The sequence below is a fragment of the Anabas testudineus genome, chromosome 7 (genome assembly GCF_900324465.2).
Source record: "Anabas testudineus chromosome 7, fAnaTes1.2, whole genome shotgun sequence".
Classification (NCBI taxonomy): Eukaryota; Metazoa; Chordata; class Actinopteri; order Anabantiformes; family Anabantidae; genus Anabas; species Anabas testudineus.
Window position 1 is genome coordinate 11,027,679 of NC_046616.1, and position 20,618 is coordinate 11,048,296.

At 39.0% G+C, this 20,618-nt stretch overlaps 1 protein-coding gene across 7 annotated transcripts in view; it reads right to left on the reverse strand.

Annotated features, from left to right (window-relative positions):
- The window catches only part of kif1b (kinesin family member 1B), a 50,730-nt gene extending 30,319 nt beyond the window's left edge, over positions 1-20,411 (reverse strand). For 3 of the 7 annotated variants that reach the window (XM_026367702.1, XM_026367700.1, XM_026367706.1), the window contains exons 1-13: positions 20,142-20,411; positions 18,782-18,934; positions 6,164-6,240; positions 5,854-6,033; positions 5,305-5,373; positions 4,753-4,931; positions 3,986-4,097; positions 3,355-3,432; positions 3,184-3,249; positions 3,001-3,018; positions 2,551-2,626; positions 1,955-2,033; positions 1,705-1,847 (exon numbers count right to left, since the gene is read on the reverse strand). In XM_026367702.1, coding sequence (XP_026223487.1) covers positions 1,705-1,847; positions 1,955-2,033; positions 2,551-2,626; positions 3,001-3,018; positions 3,184-3,249; positions 3,355-3,432; positions 3,986-4,097; positions 4,753-4,931; positions 5,305-5,373; positions 5,854-6,033; positions 6,164-6,240; positions 18,782-18,887 — 1,183 coding nt within the window. In that variant the 5' untranslated portion in view covers positions 18,888-18,934; positions 20,142-20,411. Of the gene's footprint in view, positions 1-1,001; positions 1,038-1,704; positions 1,848-1,954; positions 2,034-2,550; positions 2,627-3,000; positions 3,019-3,183; positions 3,250-3,354; positions 3,433-3,985; positions 4,098-4,752; positions 4,932-5,304; positions 5,374-5,853; positions 6,034-6,163; positions 6,241-18,781; positions 18,935-20,141 lie in introns of those variants that run through there. The other 4 variants (XM_026367703.1, XM_026367701.1, XM_026367707.1 and 1 more) reach the window with 2 other exon arrangements.
- Positions 20,412-20,618: the final 207 nt, after the last annotated feature.

Here is a 20,618-nt window from a genome sequence, read left to right on the forward strand (position 1 = left end):
AGCTTCACAAAATATTAGTCTAAATAGCAAGGGAAAGGATGTGTTAAGCACAGCATAGGGCCCACTAGCCAACTATTCAATACAAACAAAATTATTATGTCAACTTTGGTCAACACTATATATCCACTGAAGTCAGAAAGCCTCAGGACACATTGATAATCTGTGACATTTTCATGCAAATCTGAACAAGGTCAGAAAGTTTGAGGATTTAAAAACACTATACGCTAGAACATGTACCATGAAAAATAAATATTTAACACAAGGAATACTTTGTAGATCAATTATAGGTCAGAAATCAAACTCAAGATATCCAAAGCTTCATTTATATACAAAGCCTATTCACAATCTCGCTAAATTCTAAAAACTGATTATTTCCAGCTTTACATGAATGCCTCAGACATTGTCAATGTGGTCTAAGACTTCTGGACCCCACTGGTTTGGCTACTTAGAAATTCAAAGTCATGCACCTTTCCATCTGTAGCTCTGAGCCCCAGTTTGAGAACTGAGAAGTTGCATTCTAAAGCTTTGAGCACTGTCACCTGTAGTAAATGATTAGTAATAAAAAACAAAACAAAATAAAAAGCAGGAAGATCACCGCCAAGAAAAGAAGCTTATAAATGAGTCATAGGCTGATATGGTACAAAAATGATGAGGGTGGAGGTGGGGAAGACAGAAGAGCTATTCTAAAACTAAAGGTTTTCCAAAAGTATCTTGTGATACAGTTGGATCTGAGTCTAAAAATACTGTAACTGCCTCACCCCCATCATTCTGAAAAATAACAGAAACACAAGCGCAAAGCATGCTAACCTAGTGGCATGCCAAGCCTCGCCAGATCAACACACCTACAGACTCCTTCTATAAAGCTTCAGATTTTATTAGCATTTACATGCAAAGCTGATAGCAGATTTAATATAGAGGTAATGGGGGGCATATGCAATGTTAGCTAATACTAATAGGGCAAATACTAATAGACACTGCATGGCTACCAAACATATACACACATTTGATTCCACTTCCTGGGTAATCATCCCCCATTGGATTAACTGAGAGGAAGCAGGAAAAGATGAAAAGGTTCAGAGGTCAGTGCCAGTAGAATGGGAGGAATAGGTTACAGACATTTCTTAGAGAACTGGATGAGAATGATAACAGAGATGACAAGAAATGGCATGGAATGATTTATTAGGTTTCATGTCATTAGGCATGTTCTAAGCAGGCATTAGCAAGTAGGCAAGTTATTCATCACTTCAGAAGTTATTAATGGGTATATTATGTCTCTAACTGACTCGGCTATGAGCCATTACTCTTGTATACAGTAAATGAAGTGTGACATTTGAATGTAGCTGCAAACTATCATTTATGGTATCAGTCACAATCAGTCAGATTTGACTACTTACATTTTTGTTAAATGATTCCTTAAATATTCAGTGCATTTAATGTACTATGGTACTTATCATACATAATACAAACTAAATGTTTTCCTTCGTGAGGCATAATAAACTAACATAGTGGTAAAATTGGTAAAAGCTCTTTTTGGTTTTGTAGTAGCCACAAGTACAAGCAATGCGATGGGAACAAAGTCAGATGGCTAAAAGCAACAAGACAGTGATTAGGAGAAAAGATGTTAGAATGTGTAGTAGGCCCTAAGTGAGAAGGTAGATGCTGTGTGGCTGCAGATATGGTTTGCTATAACAGCATAAAACTCACTGTCAAGGATGTCTCCCAGGCCCTGTGCACGAAGCAGTTCCTTCAGTCGGGACACTTCATCCTTCAGTTCACGCACCAACTTATTGTTGGGATCCTCATTGATGACAGCATTGCATTTGATGTTCTTGGCTCGGTCAGCATAGCTAAAATTGATAATACACTTAATTTAGAAGGGCTTGAAAAAAAAACAAAAAACAGTCAACTGTAATAAATTTGCTGTTATTTTATAGGTCCTGGATGTAAACCTTACCGGAGTGTGCTCAAGGTTTCATCATAGTTGATATCTGCAGGACTGAGAGCAGCTACCATGGCTGTTCTGGAGTTTCCACCTGACAAAGTGTCAGCAGGAAGATTAATTACTGATTGATCACATAATATGTGAAAGACATTATGCATAGACGTAAGCAAGTTTAGTATTTGTTTTACTGTATTTTAGTAGAAATGCTCAGCATAGAAATTGCATAAAAATTTACTATAACAAACCTGGCGCTGACCAATAAAGGAACTCACTCTCATTAGACTTAACTGCTATGTACTACATGTGCCAGCAGAAACTTAAGATACACTGTGCACCTACCCTCCAATCATGTCTGAACCATGGAGGTGGGTGTCCTTGTCTAGTTAGGCTGAAATACAGTCTGCTGAGAGTGTTCTTCTTAAATTGGCAGAGTGTAATGTACACTAGCTCCAGTCATTTTTTGACATCCACTTCATGTTACAGGATACAGACTGTTACATTTTTCTTGCTGTTCAGCAGCAAGGAATTTGCTACACAGTTTACAAACATATATTTGCACTGTATTCCATTAGTTAAGACTGTTTCCCAGTAGATATTAATGTTCATACCAAGGTTCTCTCTCAGCAGCCATGTCAGAACAGAGTCTCTGTACGGGATAAAGTCAGTCTTCTTCTTCTTCTTGCTCTGTAGCAAAAAAACATTAATTGTGATGGGAGAAAAACACTGCCAACTGATATAACACTTTCCATTTTAATACTGAAAATTAGGAATGGCAAGTTAAGACTAAACAATACTATGATGTATGATGACAAACACCTAATATGTAATGGGCAAGTTTTCAGGTAAAATGAGCAAAAGTCTGATCTGATGTGCTTTTGTTCCTGTGCAAGTGATTTTAATGAGCAAGGTGTCTAAAGGCACAACATTTGGGTGTTAAAAGTAATAAAGAGGAGTGCAGTTGAACACTTTTCAGAGAACTAAACATTGCACAGGGCAAAAGGCTGTCAAATCTGACTGTAGAAATTAGAGTTCAGGGGTTCAGTTGGCGAAGGGTTTACCTTGCTGGTACAGTTATCCTGTGGTAGCAAGCATTACAAGGACAAGTGAAGAGAAAACAGAAGGGCAGACATTACAGCATGCCAGGCAGACGTTAATTTCTTGAGAAGGTCCAAGTTGTACGTGGTAAAAGGAGAAGGAGGAGAGAACAATAAAGTTATAGAAACAAACATAAAAACACTCACCACTTCAGCCAAGGCAGAAATAACCTTTCCTAATGTGGTGAGAGATTTGTTGATGTTTGCTCCCTCCTGCAACCACAGACAAAAAATATATAATTCAATAGTCATCAAGGTAATACCAATCAACAATTCATCAATGCATCCGCTGGGTGTCTGTGATGATGGGAGCATTACCTTTAGCCTGGTGCCTTTAGCTCCAGTGGAATCTGCTCGTTCACTCCCTGCCAAGTCTACCAGACTAATTTTACTGACCTAAAGGGAGGGAGAAAATAAATTATAGATGCGTCAAGCTTATAAATAATTCATATTTTAATGATAACAAACTGAGAGGAGATGAGAACATTATTATCACAACACAGACTACTAAAAAATAGGGTTCAAAAACTTTGACTTAACAACACCAAACTATATACTAAATATATCTGAAAGGAACTATAAACCAATCAAAACATTTGGATATTACTGTTAAGTGAGACACAGCTAGGCAGTAAAATCTGATATAGTGGCTAAATACAATGGGCATTGTCTTTATACAATAGTCTTTGTCTCTCTGCAGTCAGAGGAAATGCTAATGTTAAATCTAAAAAGGCTTCATTTCTTTTTCCTTCAAATGCCGACTTCAAGGACCACTGGAAAAATCTGAGTCAAAATAAATAAAAATAAATAAATAAATAAAATAAAATACCTGAACATATACACTCCCAAGAGCATAGGATCAGAGTCTTGAGTTATAAGCATGGTTAAGTGTGAATAGACCAAAATGTTATTTAAGAATCAGTAGGTAACTATTCTCGTTTCCTCTGACCTTTTCTGTGGAGAGGTCTGTCTCACTGTCATGTTTCCTCTGTGTGAAGACAATGGTGAAAACAGCATGGGACCTACTGCTGGTCTCATTCATGTTGGTGGCAGCAACAGTTCTGTAGGTTAACACAAACAGCTATGGTTAAGAAAAAGAAAACTACATGATGCAACTCGTTTTTCATTTTTTTCCTCTTAAATTATTCAGTTTTAATAATACTAAATTCATGGTTTTAGCTATTACATGCATTATCATCACTGGGTTTTACACATATTAGAGTGAATGGAGCCTAAGGATTATTTTGTGTGGTGAAGGTGGATAATACTGAGAGGACACCAAACACAAATACACAAGACGCTTTCAGAGGGCTAGTCACAAGGGAGATTCAGATTTGACACGCCATATTCTAGAAATAAGCCTTATGAGTCAGCACAGGAAGATTAAGGGAAGGTTCACTCCTCCGCATAGGAGCTTTTGTGACATACAGTAAACGCAGACCCAGTAAATCATACATATATATATACACACACACACACACACACACACACACACACACACACGTTTCATTGAGAAATACTGACTATCTGCAGCTGCAGTAGAAGAAACAGTGTCTTACCTGGAACACTTGGACAATAATCAAGGAAAATAATTTTACGTATTAAGAACATTTACACATCTGGCAAACAAATTTCAGCCCAAGGATCACATGACAGAAGCCAACTGTACCATCATTCTTTCCCATGGCCTCAGTGTCAGCCCAGGGCTTTACTCACCTGGCCTTGTTGCCAGCATCCATAAGGTCAGCAATGTCTGTGTAAGAGGTTACAGCTAGCTTAGACAGGTCTTCCACGTAGGGCCCTAATAGAGGGTGTTCTCGCACTCGTAGGTTCCCCTTGTTCTTGGGATTGAGCAAATCCCTCACTCGCTCACAGTAGATCTCCATGTAACTGACCTAGAAACATTTACAGAAGTAAAAGAATATCACTTTAGGTTCCCTAAAGCAACACTGTAAAGAAGTAACATAAAAGAATAGGCAATATAAAATTATATAATCCACGTCTGCACAATGAGGGCAGGTCAGACTATGTTCATTTTGGGTGTATGTTCTAGGATTTTTGCTGTCTAGATGAGAAAGTGTGTAATTTTAAGGAATGTGCTGAGAAAATCCAGCATCTCTGAAGCTTCAGCCAATATGCGATTGATGTCTGACTACTACCGGATACACTCTCAGGCTAGGAACAGTTCTTTAAAGGCAAACCAGCACAATAGTTAGAGACAGGGGTTAACAATGGAAGTTACAGATGCCAAAACAATCTTAAACTCACTTCAACCGAGTAGGAAAGATCCTCTTTGTTACTGTCCTCATTGATTTTCTCAAATAGATCTTCACAAAGCTGTAAGGCAGAGGAAAGGGGACATTTAATGCAAATTAACAGCACAGGAGGAACAGTAAGGAGAGCTGTGCACCATGTAAATAGACAGAAAATACAGACTGTACGGAGGATTAACACCATTAATAACCTGAGATGTGTTGTTTAACTGTAAGCCATAAAAGAAGCCTAATGTTTGAATGTATTCATACCCTAAACATTTCCAAAGGCAAGTGTTAGTCAGTCATTAAAAAAATGCAAGAAGGCCTCAAAACACTTAAACTGACATAAATGAGGATACATATATAAAGAAGACAAACATCACAGGCAAAGATCAATCTCACTGCAGCAGTTGACTTGTCTGTACAGTCTGAATCAGTTTGGTTTAGAATTACGACAGACACTGAGTGTGTTTAGTGAAAAGAACTTAAATACTGCAAACTACATGACAAGAAGTTGCATTATTTAAAACATAGCAAAATCAATCTTAAGAGAAGAACAAACCATGGGAATGATTCCTTCCTGCCCCTCTTCCTGCTTCCCCATCATGGTGTAGGACTTGCCAGCTCCTGTCTGGCCATAAGCAAATATGCAGACGTTGTACCCTTCAAAAGCATGTTCCAGCATTTCTTTGCCAATGTCATTGTACACAAGTTTCTGTGATGCAAAGCTGGAGTCTTCCGGCTGTGGGACAGGTAGAAAAATAACATGTAATATTTAACAGTTCAATAACCCTGGTGGTACTTGAAGTTTATAATACATTTATGTAGATCATTTTTTCTTTCCTTGGAACGGAGAAAATATTTCAACTCACCGTAGTGTGCGACCAGTAGGAGTAATCAAAACTGAAGGTCTTTGCTGGTTCCTTTGGGGCTTTGGGGTTGAGAATAGCTGTGGGGGATAATGATGTGGTTTGAATGTAATTATGAGACAGAAACTACTGAGAATTTAATTCTAAAGGCTCTTAGACTAGCTAAAAAACAAAACTCATATCTCTCTTTCATGTATTTCTATGAGTCTTGAAAGCTACGTGAAGCTATGAGGGATTATGAGCCAATGGCTTTTTTGGGAACTGTAAGTGTTGAGTTTTACTAAACACACCATCAATCACCATCACCATAATCAATGCCATCATACATTATGGCAATAATAACAAAGCAAACAAAACAACAACAGAGCCTCAGTAGCCAAATCCTGGTGCACCATCTTAAAAAGGCACAATGACGCAATATTTCCATGCTACCCAGCTATCCCCTGCTGCTGCAAAGACATTTCTGAATGAACATGAATCTGCAGCCATGTATGACATGTCATCCTTCTCAACCATGCCTGAAGGTACCGCTGGGAATTGTGCTCAAGCTTTCCACAGTGTGCAATGGATATGTGACAGAAAGAGAGGAAGAGACTAAAAACTGACTGTTGGATATTTGCAGATATCCATACTCCAGTTGTTCCTCAAAACTCCCTATTAAATAAACTGCATTTTTATTGACTCGAGCTGACTAGTGCTGTAGAGGAAAGAGCAAGAAAAGGCTAGTTAAAAAAACAAAACAAGGAGGGGCTTGAGACACAACAGTAGTGGCTCAAAGGCCTAGCAACAATCTAAACAGTGCAATAACAGAAACCAAAGGCAGGATAAAAGGGAAACTGTACATCTGCATCTTAGTAGGAACAATAGATTCTGTGTATTTAGAGCATTTTTAGTCTTTCTAAGCAAATCTACAATGGGAGTCACAAAGCACTAATTAGCATTGTTTCATGCAAATTCTTCGCTAATGAGTAAATTAAAGTTAGACCTTCCTCCTTGACAGGAGGGTGCTTGAGAGGCTTTTGCATTAAGGTGTCCAAGGCCTAATGTGTTCAGAGGATTTTAGCACACTTATCAATAATGCAGGAAATGTGGAGAGAGAGGGATTGCATATCGCCCTCCATGGGTCTCATGCTGACAGAAAAGCACAGTGTGTCCTCAGAAACTAGAACACTAGCTGCTTGCTTATTATGTGATGATCATGGCAGTCATTTTACTGAAATCCAGGTAGCTACAACCTAGCACAAGTAAAAACAAAATATTCATCTTTTTATACTTCCTACTACCTTAGTGCAGGTTAAGATGCACACGCAGAGCAGTGGTGTCTATATTGGGTATTGCACTGGAAGAAGATACAGCAAGACAGGTGGCTAAATAAAGCCTAGTTTCACCTTTGACCTGCCTCCAAAGGGAAACTGGAGACAGGACATGAAGAAATGAAGGGAGATTTAGGTTACCAGTGCCCCTATTCACCTTTCCTGGAACAATCTACAGTGGGAATTAATAAAGGGGCAGCCAAACTTCAGTGCCAATGAGGCGTCATAGAAGTAAAAAGAGAAAGATGGTAAGACCATGCCATGTGTTGGTCATTTAGACAGTGGGATGCCCTATGACATTGTGACAAATTAGGTTCTCTGGGAAATACAGCTGTTATAACAACACAAAACATGATGATGAGCTTTCTAACCTGCCCTGACAATTCTCAGAGTATGGTAGCAGGCTGGATACTGCAGTAAAATCAACCTAGGCAAAGCCACTATACATGGTAGTAGATAATGGTAGGAGACTGCTCAACTCCTAAACGTGAATCATGCTCATGACGTGGCAAAGCCGTCTCATTCAATTGCCCACATCACTACTGTGAGAGCACATAGCTGTTTCAACCATGTGGTCCTTTAAGTGCGTCATGAGAGTGGGTTTCTCATGTGCAGCCTTAAAAGTGAATTAAAGTCAAGGATGTACATAAAGCTGCAACTATTGTTACATCTGCTCCCACTAAGGGTCAGTAATAACAGAAATGTCATTCTCAGTTCCAGTCTAATCAAAGAAGAATTGCTGCAATTGCTGTGTTGTTATTAAACACTAAGGCAGAATGAGGTGAATTTTTTTCCCACCATCTGAGATCAGACAGGTGTGGCCCATATATTCTAAAATGACTCATTGTCTCTACTGAAAATTAATCACCGAGTTCACTTCTACACTTGCTCTCATACACACAGTCTATGTAAGCACTGCTGCACAGATAGCATTGGTCACAAACGCACATGCCAATGAGGAATTCCTCTGTTTTCCATTTATAGTAAATATTCCCACACGCTGGACTTAAAATGGCAGATGCATTCTGCTGTCTAATAAACAACGTCATCACTCTGTCTTCCTCAACCATGGCAACAGGTATAAGACCAGATTCTGGTTGCCATAGGAACCTCAACTTGGCTCAAGAAAGGAGGATGCAGCACATTGCGTTCTGTTTTCTGTTGCCTCAAGCAGTCCCCATTACTGCTGTCTAGAAATAATATTATTTTAAATACAGGTTTATGGGTAGTTGCAGCTTAGTTTTAGCTGAAGACACCACAGGCACAAGGTCAGTGCCTTAAAAAATATCTTTAAAAAAAAAGCAACTTAGAGGCTTGTTTTATCATTACTGTCATCTTCAGGGTAACAAACAAACTTCCATTATGTAAGTGGACAACCAACTAAGTATGAGACGTGTTTCAATTTGTGTGCTTTTATTTTCCAAAACGCTACAGCTCTGCGCTTTCAGTTCCCGTTATACAGAGGTAATGTCTGATAGGATGATGGCACTCAACAGGAGATCTCTATTTCAAGGCAGGGTGAATACCAGTTAACTAACCACATCCTGCTATCTAAAGAACATCACTCAGCTGGATGTAGCCGACATTTTGTGCTCCGGTGTTCAACATGGGGCCTCTAATCTGGCCATGAAAGCAAAGACACCCCTCAGTAATTAGGTTGTTAGGAGGAGCACCAGATGGGGACTGAAAGCTACCCCCATTTACCTGACACTAGCAGGCAAAAAGGGTTTAAAATGGCTGAACGTCTTCATTATTAACCTCTCTTCCAATACCCGTCTAGGGACCTGCTTGCTGTTAGTTAAAACTGATGAATGCCTGTCCAACGTCACTGGAAGTTAGCATGTAGGCAGTGTGTATGAAACAAATTCAAATACAGAAAACAAATGAACAAACAAACAAACCGCTAAGGAAACCCATACATTCAATTAATATCCATGTAGAATGGTAATAAAGATGGGCTTGACTGAGGAATTTTAATAGCATCTCTGGGGTTTCCATGTATATGTGCAGGAGTATGATGTAACAGCTCCCTTCTGAAAAATACCATTATTTAACTGACTCAAAGGAGTTTAGTATGGCATTTTTTAACAAATAAAACTGTTAGACCAGCAGCACAAATGGCCCAAACTCTGTGCATTTAATTAATTGTATAAAGAAAAATGATTGCATGTAATCTAGAGGGGATGCATGTTACCAAGAAAATAGATTGTACAAAAATAAAGTTGGTTATGTTTTATGAGAGATATATACAGGATTTAAATATATATAAGTGCCTTATCATATCACCATGGCAAGAATAAAACTAATGCCAAAATAGCTCTAATACTGTATATCTTATACAACATTAAAATTGCACACCTGTGTCACAGTTTGCACAAGTGGTAAAGCAAAGCAGCTGCTGACAAGAGCCAATGGTTTGAGCAGTGCCACAGTTTCACTAATATGGTTGCTCAGTCTTGCGTCTTGTGTTGTATCCAGTGACTTCGGAATAGAGTGTGTGATGGCCTGGTTGCCCCGGCTGCAGCACAGGTGACAGAGATGTCACTGGATGCAGCGCAAAGCTGCAGGCTAAAAGTAGTGTCTGAGCACTGCTGTGGACATTTAACATTTAACAGCTGAGCTTGTCGCAGCCACAACACAGCACATACAGCATCTCCAAAACAACTAACATGTGGTATCTTGATTACACCCTTGGATACGGTGCACTTTCACGTCTGGTCAGGGAGATGCCTCGTGGACATAAAAAAAAATATTCACAGAGCAATTCAATACTCAATTTGTCTAGTCAGGAAATGTGCCCCTTCACATAAGAATCCATATTACTGTCAACAACTGATAAACTACAACAGGCTTTCTATTAATGTTAAAAACATATTTCTGTCTCATCAGATGAACCTCTCCAACAGAGTAATAACTGACACTGTAAAGGAAGGAAATTACAGCAGTTCCCATACACAAATCCTCTCTTTCTATGAAGAAAGCTGGCCATATCATTGTTCTCTTCCTAATGGAAGAGAGATGTGAAAACGCACAGGAAGACACCAGAACAATACACTAAATGCAGGGCACTGCAGCTGACAACAGAGCCTGTGAAACACATTAGGTAATCTGTTATGACAAGTCTTTATGTGCCAAGTCCCCTTTATAACAATGACCCTTTTCACACCGACTTACCCTACCCTTTTACAATTTTTTTCCATCACTCACTGAAACCTTTGTAATTAGAAATAATTTAAGTCATCTAAATGTAAACTGAACTAATTTACAACTGGGGAAATGTAGAAATGTAGTACTCTACTATACCTCTGAGAATTTTCTCAGAGCACTTGAAGTGACAGCAAATACAAAAGTGACATGATAATAGAACAACAAATTTGACACATTTGTCTTAATTCCTTGCTCTGATTATGGAAACTGATGAATTCAGAATGAGAAAATAAAATAAATAAAAATGGGAAATTAACACATATATGAGTATGCAAAGCAAAAAGCTTTGTTTTATAATCAGAGAATTATTTATTATTATTATTTCTGCCAAGTATCATTTTAACAACTACATGGTGAAAAGTAAACATGTTACATACATTAAAATGGCTATGGGCAGTTTTACATGTCTAACTAGAAAGCAGAGGGAAAGGGTGCAGTCCTGGCCTATGTGCCAGCTGTTCCAGCTCTGACTACTGTCTATTTATACAGCAGCAGATGGCAGCTAGTGCTTTGCATGCCGACAGACCATCAGTGACAGGAAGGAATGGGCAGATTTCAGCCACCCCAACCTTTCCGCTGAACTCATAGCCAAACCATACATTGCTCTTAACCCACAGACACTGATAGCTGGCTAGGGCTGCAAGTGTCTTTTGATATTAGCAGCTCACACAGACACACTGAGTCCAGGAAAACGGCAACTAAAGAGAGGCTTCTAGAAACCACCAGACAGAGAAAACATGCTAAGCCAGCAGGACTCCATTCAGAAGCTAAACAAACACAGAACTATAACAAAGAGAGGGATATCAGGCAGCCTCTCAGGTGATGACATGGGGGGTTAAACCCACGAGGCACATAAATGAGACAGGAAAACAGAGATGAATATATAAATATATATTTTAATTACATGCCTGTCGAATGTAACTGTTTACAAGTCTAATGTCTTGTGTGTTTAACTAACTCTCGACACACCTAAATTTGCCTAATAAACATATTTGTTGTTTGCAACAAAAGCACTAACAAATAGAGCACAGGTTTATGCACAAGGATTTCAGCTGCTTTCACTGGTCAGATAGACAATGGTTCACATGACCAACGAGGATATTCTCTTCCTTGCAGGTGCTGCCACAAAGGTCATAGGTTTTTCCCCCCCAACACATCCTGTGACATGAAATGTCTTTACAGCTTTAGAAGAGTCTGATATTTTCCTGTTTAAAAAAACAAACAAAAAAAAACTCAATTTATAGACTATTCAAACTTGTCTGTATCAAGTATTCTCAGAGTAGTTTAGGGAAGTGTCTGCATGTGACTCATTGAGAAACAAAAACCAAAAAGGGATTGAAAATGTAGTTTCTTCCACAGTATATGTTATAAATATAATTTTACTGACTAAATTTGTCAGTACTTTAGTTATCAATGACACCAACACTTTTATTTGGTTTTCAGTTTTAAATCATGATTTAACAATATCTCAAATACTTAAAACAACATACAGACCATCACATGATCAGGCAGGTTGGTGTAGCGTGTGACAACTGTTTGGACCAGGTTATGCAGACAAGGCAAATAATGAGTTGCTTACATTCACTGCTGACCACAGGCACCCATTTTACAGAGCAGTGACCTGGATTTCCTCAACTACCCTCCCCTCAGAAAGTGAAGTCTCGCTTTTAAAAAGCTTTCTGGATTTATGTAAGCAGCGCAGCATCATGCCATCATGAACACAACCCTTGCACATGGATCTCTCTGGAAAATCTGTCACCTTTTTGTTCAATGCCCATCTAAAAAAAAAAAAACAACAACAATTAAAAGATGCTGCTGCATCACATGTCTGAGTCAAAACATTAGCACTGACTGATGCCTCAACCTAATGTCACATGACTAAGATCTTTTATTTAGTGTTTTCTCTGCAGAGGATGGAAATTACATTTAAAAACAGTATGTATCTATTTATATCCATATTTGGGTACTACTTATTTAAATACACAGTATTGAAACAGTAAATATCACACAGTATTCCATCTTGGAGAAGAAATATTCCAGTAGCCAAGCAGGTCAGAGGGTCAGTTCTTCTGTCTAAGGGTTTCCAAAATAATATACCGACATCCCACCTCCCCATTTTACTCATGAATTATACAAAGCAAGCATCATGCCCACCACCAAACTCCCCGTGCCTGGACTGCAAAACTCTCCTGTTTGCCTCAGAATTCAGCCCTCAGACTGTGGGAGGAAACCAAACAATACAGTCTGGAAAGAAAGCTGTGTCGGGAGGGCACAAAAACTAAAGAGGAAAAAAAAAACACACACACACACACACACACACACAGTTGAATGTGGGAAAGTCCAGCCATTTCACCCATCTCGGGCACTGTACCAAAAAGAAGGTGAGAGGAGCAAGCCAGAAGTGTCATAACTTTAAACCAAACACAATTATCTACTTTTTAGGGCCTGCTTCCATCACTGATTAAGAAGAGACAAGTGAAAAATCTACTGGCTATTCCTTTATTACCCTGACTACACACAAAAAGGATGTATGGTCATAAATATACACTAACCTAACTCTAAATCTGGACAATCTCAAAAATATTTTCAACAGTTTTTTAAGCATGTGCACTGCTTAAAAATAAAGACACATTTTACGATTTGTCTGCATTTCACTAGACTCATTTAGCACCGTCTTGTTGCCCTCACTCAAATTCTTTGTTGAGGGAGGGCTAATGGTGGACCTTTTATCTCTGGTAATATTACTAACACTAATGGATCTATCTGGTCTGGAGAAAAGCAACTAATCGAAGCGAGCCCTCAGGAAATGCTACCTAACAGCATCAGTATCTTGTTTTTCTAATTCAATAATAACATCCAAAATCACCTAAACAATATATTTATTTTGGCATTGAGGCCTAAATTATTATTATGAAAACAAATATTTTCTGCATATCTAGTTTACTAAAAAGGATTTGCCTTAAAGTTTTTATTCTATTTAGTGACACTTGCCTCAATGAGACGAACGGGCAGTGTTGTTACAAACTAAAACACCACAAACACAAATACAGTATAAGAGTCTTGCCTTTTTTTTTTGTTTTGTTTACCTCAACTGAATAAATACCATTTTCTAGCCTAAAGTATGACTGAAACCTCATCATCCCTAGCTAAGTGAGTGTATGTAATGTTGCCTCACGCTGTCCTACACGTGAATAGTGCTCATGCACGACTTTCACTGTCTCTGCTGCTGCGTTTATATTCCCCTCCCCCTCGAGTCAGCTCCGATCGCATCCTCTTTTCTAATATACCACATTTTCTGCCAAAAGCTTACAGTTTTACTCATCCCCATCACATGGTGGAAAGAACAGGGGGCTAAAAAACAAGGACCACAACCGATGTATAGGGAAAAAGTCTATGGCATAAGGCATGTACAAAAAACTACTGTGTAAACATCATTATGATTTGCATGCTATGTAAGATCCTGTGCAAAGAAATCACCAGAAAAATCATCTTTAAGTAAACAGAGAGATGTAAGGCAAAGAGGCAACTTATTGAGGTAAGACTGTAATGTTTAATTATAGTCATACTTAAATCATGGACATAACATAGTCATACTTACATTACTAAAATCTCAGTTTAGTAACTTTCTCCTTCCCCTTTTCCCTGACCTCTGTCACACCATTATTGTGCTATATTGTAGTTTCTAATTGATGACAATGTCTTTCAATATAAACTTTTCATGACCTGAGTAAGTCCTGCTGGTGTTTTCAGGTGCATTTGTATGAAGTTTTGCTACATGATGCCTGCTATAAGATTAATAAACCAAACCTTAAGCAAAAGCAAGAATAGGATTTTGTTTGTTGTATTGGACTGAAAGACACGAAAAAGCAAAAAATAATAAAACAGTAGATGTAAATGCATCACATGAACATACCTCAATACATGACACAAGCATCTAGTTTACTTGTTTGGCACATGTGCAGTGAAGATAGTTTGTGCGGAAACAATTGTTTGGACTGCACATGGACATCACATAGATGGGAGAAATGATAAAATGGACAGGTGGACGAAGACAGAATGAATTGGCCTAAATTGTTGAGCTCTAATAAAAAGACTTTTAAGATTTAAGAAACTATCAGCATTCATCCAAACATGCACTTTGACCCTTCAGACCCCTACTTTATTTAGTTCACTCTATTTAGGTTCAAAACCTAATACAGCAACACCTACTCACGGCACCTTGTAACACTCAGAGAAAATCTTTAGCAGGTATTAAGCAGTCAGTACAAACTAGAGAACATGATATGAAAAGGAAATTTATGTGGAAGAAGCTGCTTTTATTTCAAAACACAAAAAAACGATACGGTTGCCATGACTACCAAGTATAGAAGACGACCACAAGAGATAGGACACCGATAGATGTATGACTCATAATTTTCTGAATCACAAGATTACTGTCACTTCCTGATTATCATTATGAAAAAAAATTACAGATCAATCTGCTGTCAATATAACCAAATCTTTTACACTTTGCTGAATAAAACATTGCAAAATAATATAAGATACTATGATATAAGTCTCTCTCTGTTATACATGTGTTACAGGTAGGAATACTGAAAACTGGCTGAGCTGCACAACATTCATTTCTACCTGTCCTTGTTCCTCATTAGGAGGTCAGTCTGGAATGTGTGGGTCTGCTCTATAAGTAATGCATGTGGGCAAATGTGTGTCTCGCCAAAGCAATCACAGTATGATGTGACGAAGAACACCCTGAGTGGGTGTATGTAGGTAAGAGTGCCTACAAGGGTCATAGGGATTACAGCAGCAGGGCACAGTGACCTGAGGCAAGCCAGTGGATTACAGCTCTTAAGCAGGTAAATCAGCCCCGTCTGTTCAGGTTTCAACAGCAGGATGACCATCCCTCATCCAAAACAATGCTGCCCATCTTACTTACCACTTGTCTCATCAGTGTTCTCCTCAATGACCACAATTCATTCACACGAGATGTGTTCATTTTCATTTCTGCTGTGGTGTTACTAACACTAGAGCTCAGCTAATTCCTCGCTGTAGGGTTTTTGTAAGGTCACTATCCACACAGCTTGTACTAAGAGGACACTCAGCAGAATTGCATTTGAAAGGTGAAGGTTTAATTGATAAGGTGACCTTCGCTTTGTTCTATCAATTTGTGAATACCATTCCTAATGCTATACATCTCCCCTAATGGATAAAAATTATCACGCCATCTATTTGAACGCAGATTTGTTCCACTAAAATTGCATCAAACTCTGATATCTGGAGCTCTTTCTCTTTCTGTGAACTCTACGAGACCTACAGACCATCTTTGGCCACACATGCAGTGTTGGAGGTTACCTAACAAGACAGAGACTGATGTGGAGAATACATGAGTCCTTTGGGCGTCCTGGAGTTATTCAACATTTGGCGCACCAACACTAACTAATGCAACAGCCCATTGCATCACCCCTTTATATTTACATTAGCTCTGGTATGTTTAAGAGGTTCTACTAAAAGGGGCCTTTGCTTGTTTCCAGTCTGCCTGTAAAGGCCTTGGACACATTACTTGCACACTGGATAATCAATTTGCTGCTCCTCTGCCTTCACCCTACCCTTGACAACCCTCCATGCATGGTGAAAAGGAGAGAGGGAAACAGCATATCCTTCCCTTGCCCCTAAGCTCTCCAATTCTCTGTGTTGTTGACACATCCACAGACGGACACATATGCCCTTGGGTGAGATACAACAATATAAGGTGAGTGTCACAGCCTCCTCCACACATCTGCCAAACGCATTCACACTGAACAAGCAAGGCCTATTTGTGTCAGGCAGACACATTAGCCATCAGTAGAGACACCCTAAAATAACAGGCATAGAGATGTATCATAGACAGAGTTAGCCTAGCACTCTTATACTGTTGATTCTCACTGAAGCAGAGTATTGAAACATATTTTGCCTACAACAAGCTAAAAAAAGAAACTTAAAAATTTGAGAAGTGAATTTGCTGTAATAGTGAAGTCAGATTTCTAAACATTATATAAATTTTAATTCCAATTCTATTTACCAGTTTCGTTTTTTTTTTTTTTTTTTTGATTTCTTGTTTCAAATAAAATATTTCCAAAATTTCTTAGTTAAACATTTAATGTTTGTAATTCAAGGATAATCATATGTTCTTTCTTACCTAGCCAAACTTTGCCAAATATGTAGTAGATTAGAAGTGAGAAAGAATGTAGCCCTTTTACCACATAAAAAAAAAAAAAAAAAAAATCACAATTAGGGTGACCATCTAATATACATTGTGCACACTATCTCAGCTTTGACTACAAATGTAAGTTATATTACTTAGATGTGTAGATAAGCACAATTGAGGAAATCCAGCAACTCATAGAAATAGTCATAGAAAAATGCAGAGTCACGTTTTCACACTGCACATCAAATAACTCCAACTGCATTTATGAACCTGTGCATGTTTAAAGCACCAACTCCCATTCAACCTCTAAGCATCCTAGTAGAACAGCATTCACAGCATACCATCTGCAATGAAGTCCTGATGAAGGGAGAGTATGGCTGCCTGCCAGCCTCTCTTTCTGTTCTGCAATCTACCCATGTGATAGGAGGTAGAGTAGGCAGTACTGCAGCCTCCTCCTTTCCACTCACTCACTAACCCCCCAAAAACTGCATATTCCACTGCAGTTCTGCTACAAGCCACGAGTCACCCTCTAGCACCTCTGAGTGACATTGGCATAATGAAAACCCAAGGATATGGAGTAAAAGTACTGGGGATTGACACAAAGCTTGTCTTTGGTGAAGTGTGAGAGATAAAGGGCAAGTGAGCCATAACTGGCAGAAATCTTATAGAAGATTCATATAGGCTTAGTCTAATAAACCCGGTAGGACTGACTGAGAAAAATCGAGGCAACTATGAGAGCCTGCTGGCAGAACAGGTTCCAGCCATCACATGCTGTCTTGTTAGTGGGTCATGATGTTTCCATGCTAATGTCAGAGAGGCTGTATTTATCTGCCTGCTGAAATGGGAAATACAGCACAGGCAAGAGTAAGGAAGCAGCTAGCACTTCACAGTACCTGATGACTCACAGTCACAAGTAAGGAGGTTGAATCACAAGTGTACAAAAGCATATTCAGGTATTCTGCTTCTACCGCTATCCCTTCATATACTTTCACAGATCCTACAACAACGCCAGTAGAAGGGTGTCACAAATGTACAAAACAAAGTGGGTGAGTCCATGGAAAGCTATGCAATGATTCATCCATAATTATTAGATTATTACATTTACACAACACAGTCTGCAAGTGCACAACTTAAAACTAACAAATTCTAACTTTAGCAAGTAGGCTATTTGATTACATCCATATTTCCACTAGAAATAAATTCAAATGAAGTTTGCATCCATATTTTCACATTACCCAAATGTTAAAATCACTAATGGCAAACCTTCACATCAAAAAATGATCCAAAGACACTAGTGCTTTTATACAACATACTCTTAATCACTGATCCCATTACCATGTAAAATGTGAGAGAGGCACCGACACAAGTTCACATTTGAATGTCCATAGGCCTATGTAACTTTAGCCCATACACTTGTTTTTATATGGAATTGACAGCAAAATGAAAAAACAATACAGTAAATCTCGCAAATAATTTACTTCTATTCATAACAGCATAACACTCTACAGGGTATTCATAAAGTGTGGATACTAGGATAACATAATCAAACTACTACAAAACAACATGCAAAAATAACTGTGTGGTAAAGCCTAGATGAATTGGGGTGTTGTAGGCCAAGCTATGTGGTGACCCCGGGGTCTCCCAGTATGAACTCACTCAGCGTTTCTCACACAGAGACTCCTCAGGCATGCAGGCCCCTTCAGAGGAGGGGGAATTTCACTCTGTAAGCCTTTTATTCTCTTTCAGGCTGTTTGTCCCCAACCGTCTCCTATTCAGTTTGCTAATTCTACTGTTCTCTGCTAAGATTCCTGAAGGAAGACCATGAGGGAGCATGCGTGGTATAGCACACCTCTCTTAGCAGACAGGCCTTTATGAATTACAGACATTCTGTTGTTGTGTGCATGCCAGTGGGTTACTTACTAGTAGTGTTGCCTTGCATCTGAATGATACATTTTGACTCCTTGCTCATCTCCCTGGAGTTGAAGGGCCGAACTCGAACAGCGACTTTTACAGACGCCCCAGACATGATTGCAGTTTAGGCTGTCTCGCAGTAAGATTCTTTATATATCCCTCCTAAAGGAAGCAGACAAAATGAGATATTTGCATCTGCTTAGTAAACAGAACATTTAGTGTTAAGTAAATTAGGTAGGGTTGTCTTTATTTTGTCACTTGAAAACAATAAACTGCCACAACACAAAACTTCTGAACTTATCAGATACATTAAATCAGACACACAAGCCCACCCCCTCTCAATATCCAGTAATAGAAGCCTACAACAAATATGGCTGACCACTGTAGCCTTTAATATCCAGTAAACAGTAGCCGATCAAACATTCATCAGTGAAAATGCAGTTAACTGTGATGCTATTAATGTATATTTTCACGCCATCTGTGAAAAACAAGTTTATCAGATAAACATATTACTACTGCATATATCGATCCGTCTACATTATTACATTAACAGCATCACACAGATTTAATTATAGCGCAACTTTCCAATATATTTACATTCAATGTCAGCTATACATCCCGCGGCCCATCACTGGATGAGTCAAATATCTCATGTTTTTCCATGCCCTTGCAGTCAGCCATACTTGCTAAAGCATACGCCCATGAAATTCTATCTACCCTATTTGGTGCGGGCCATGGTGGGACAGAGAGCTGGGCCTCCTTCCTACGTACAGTGTTGCAGACAAAGGGCTTTTTTCATTTAAAAAAACAAACAAACAAAAAAAACAAATTCGCTGATGTGAAGAAGTAGGCTAATCCCCCGCTGCTGTATGTTGTGGGACCGAGCAGGGAGGAGTTGCATGCTTATTTTAGCAGCACAGACTCGACACATTGTGAGTGTAATTAATTTAACATTAAAACTAAACGGGGGCTTTTTCATTCGGTAGGTGTTATATATGTCTATATTTTACTGTAAGCTAACGTTATGTCATTAACAACTGGTTTTCAGTCTCCAGCTAAGAGACGAAACTGGCGTTTACTAACCCCCGGTGTCTGCCTTATGGATAACGTTATTGCCAACTACCTAACCATACACCCCGTTTGTAAACAAATAACATTATATACTTTGCAAACCATTTAACACTAGAAATATAAAACTGTTACCGGAAGTATGAATATTTAGCTAATGATCCGAAGACACTTGTACGTCTGTTAGCTAACGTAACGCAACTGAACAGCTCACAAGCCGCCAGCAACTGCCTTAATAACAACCTCTAACACTGCAAACATTAACATACACATAAAGAAATGATTTAAGCTCTTTACTTACGTTTGAAGATCCTCACAAAGACAACACGGCAGAAGTATTAACGTTAGCTAGCGGGCGTCAAAAGGTGCTGGTTTTTTTTTTTTTTTTTTTTTTCAAATCAGAATACGCGAGAACGAAAACTGTTACAAACTCCGCTTTCGCTAAAAACACCCATTATAGCGGTATCCTCCGCCGGATGGAGCTGTAGTTGCAAGCAGCGGCTCCTTGACGGGTTTATTTTCCAGCTCAGATAAAAGGTGGACGTGTTCCTGCTCACAGGCGAAAAGCAGAATTGATAGCGCTCCTTGATTTACCGAACAGATTACGTCAACTCCCTCTCGACCGCGTTGATTGACAGCCTGACGGACCAATGAGCGAGGAGTCCTCGGTGACTAATGGACCGCAGAGCCAATAGCGATGCGGAAAACCAGAAGGGGGAGCTGGCGTGGGTGGGATGTCTCTTTTTTTTTTTTCTGACTGTGACGCCACACTGCAGGA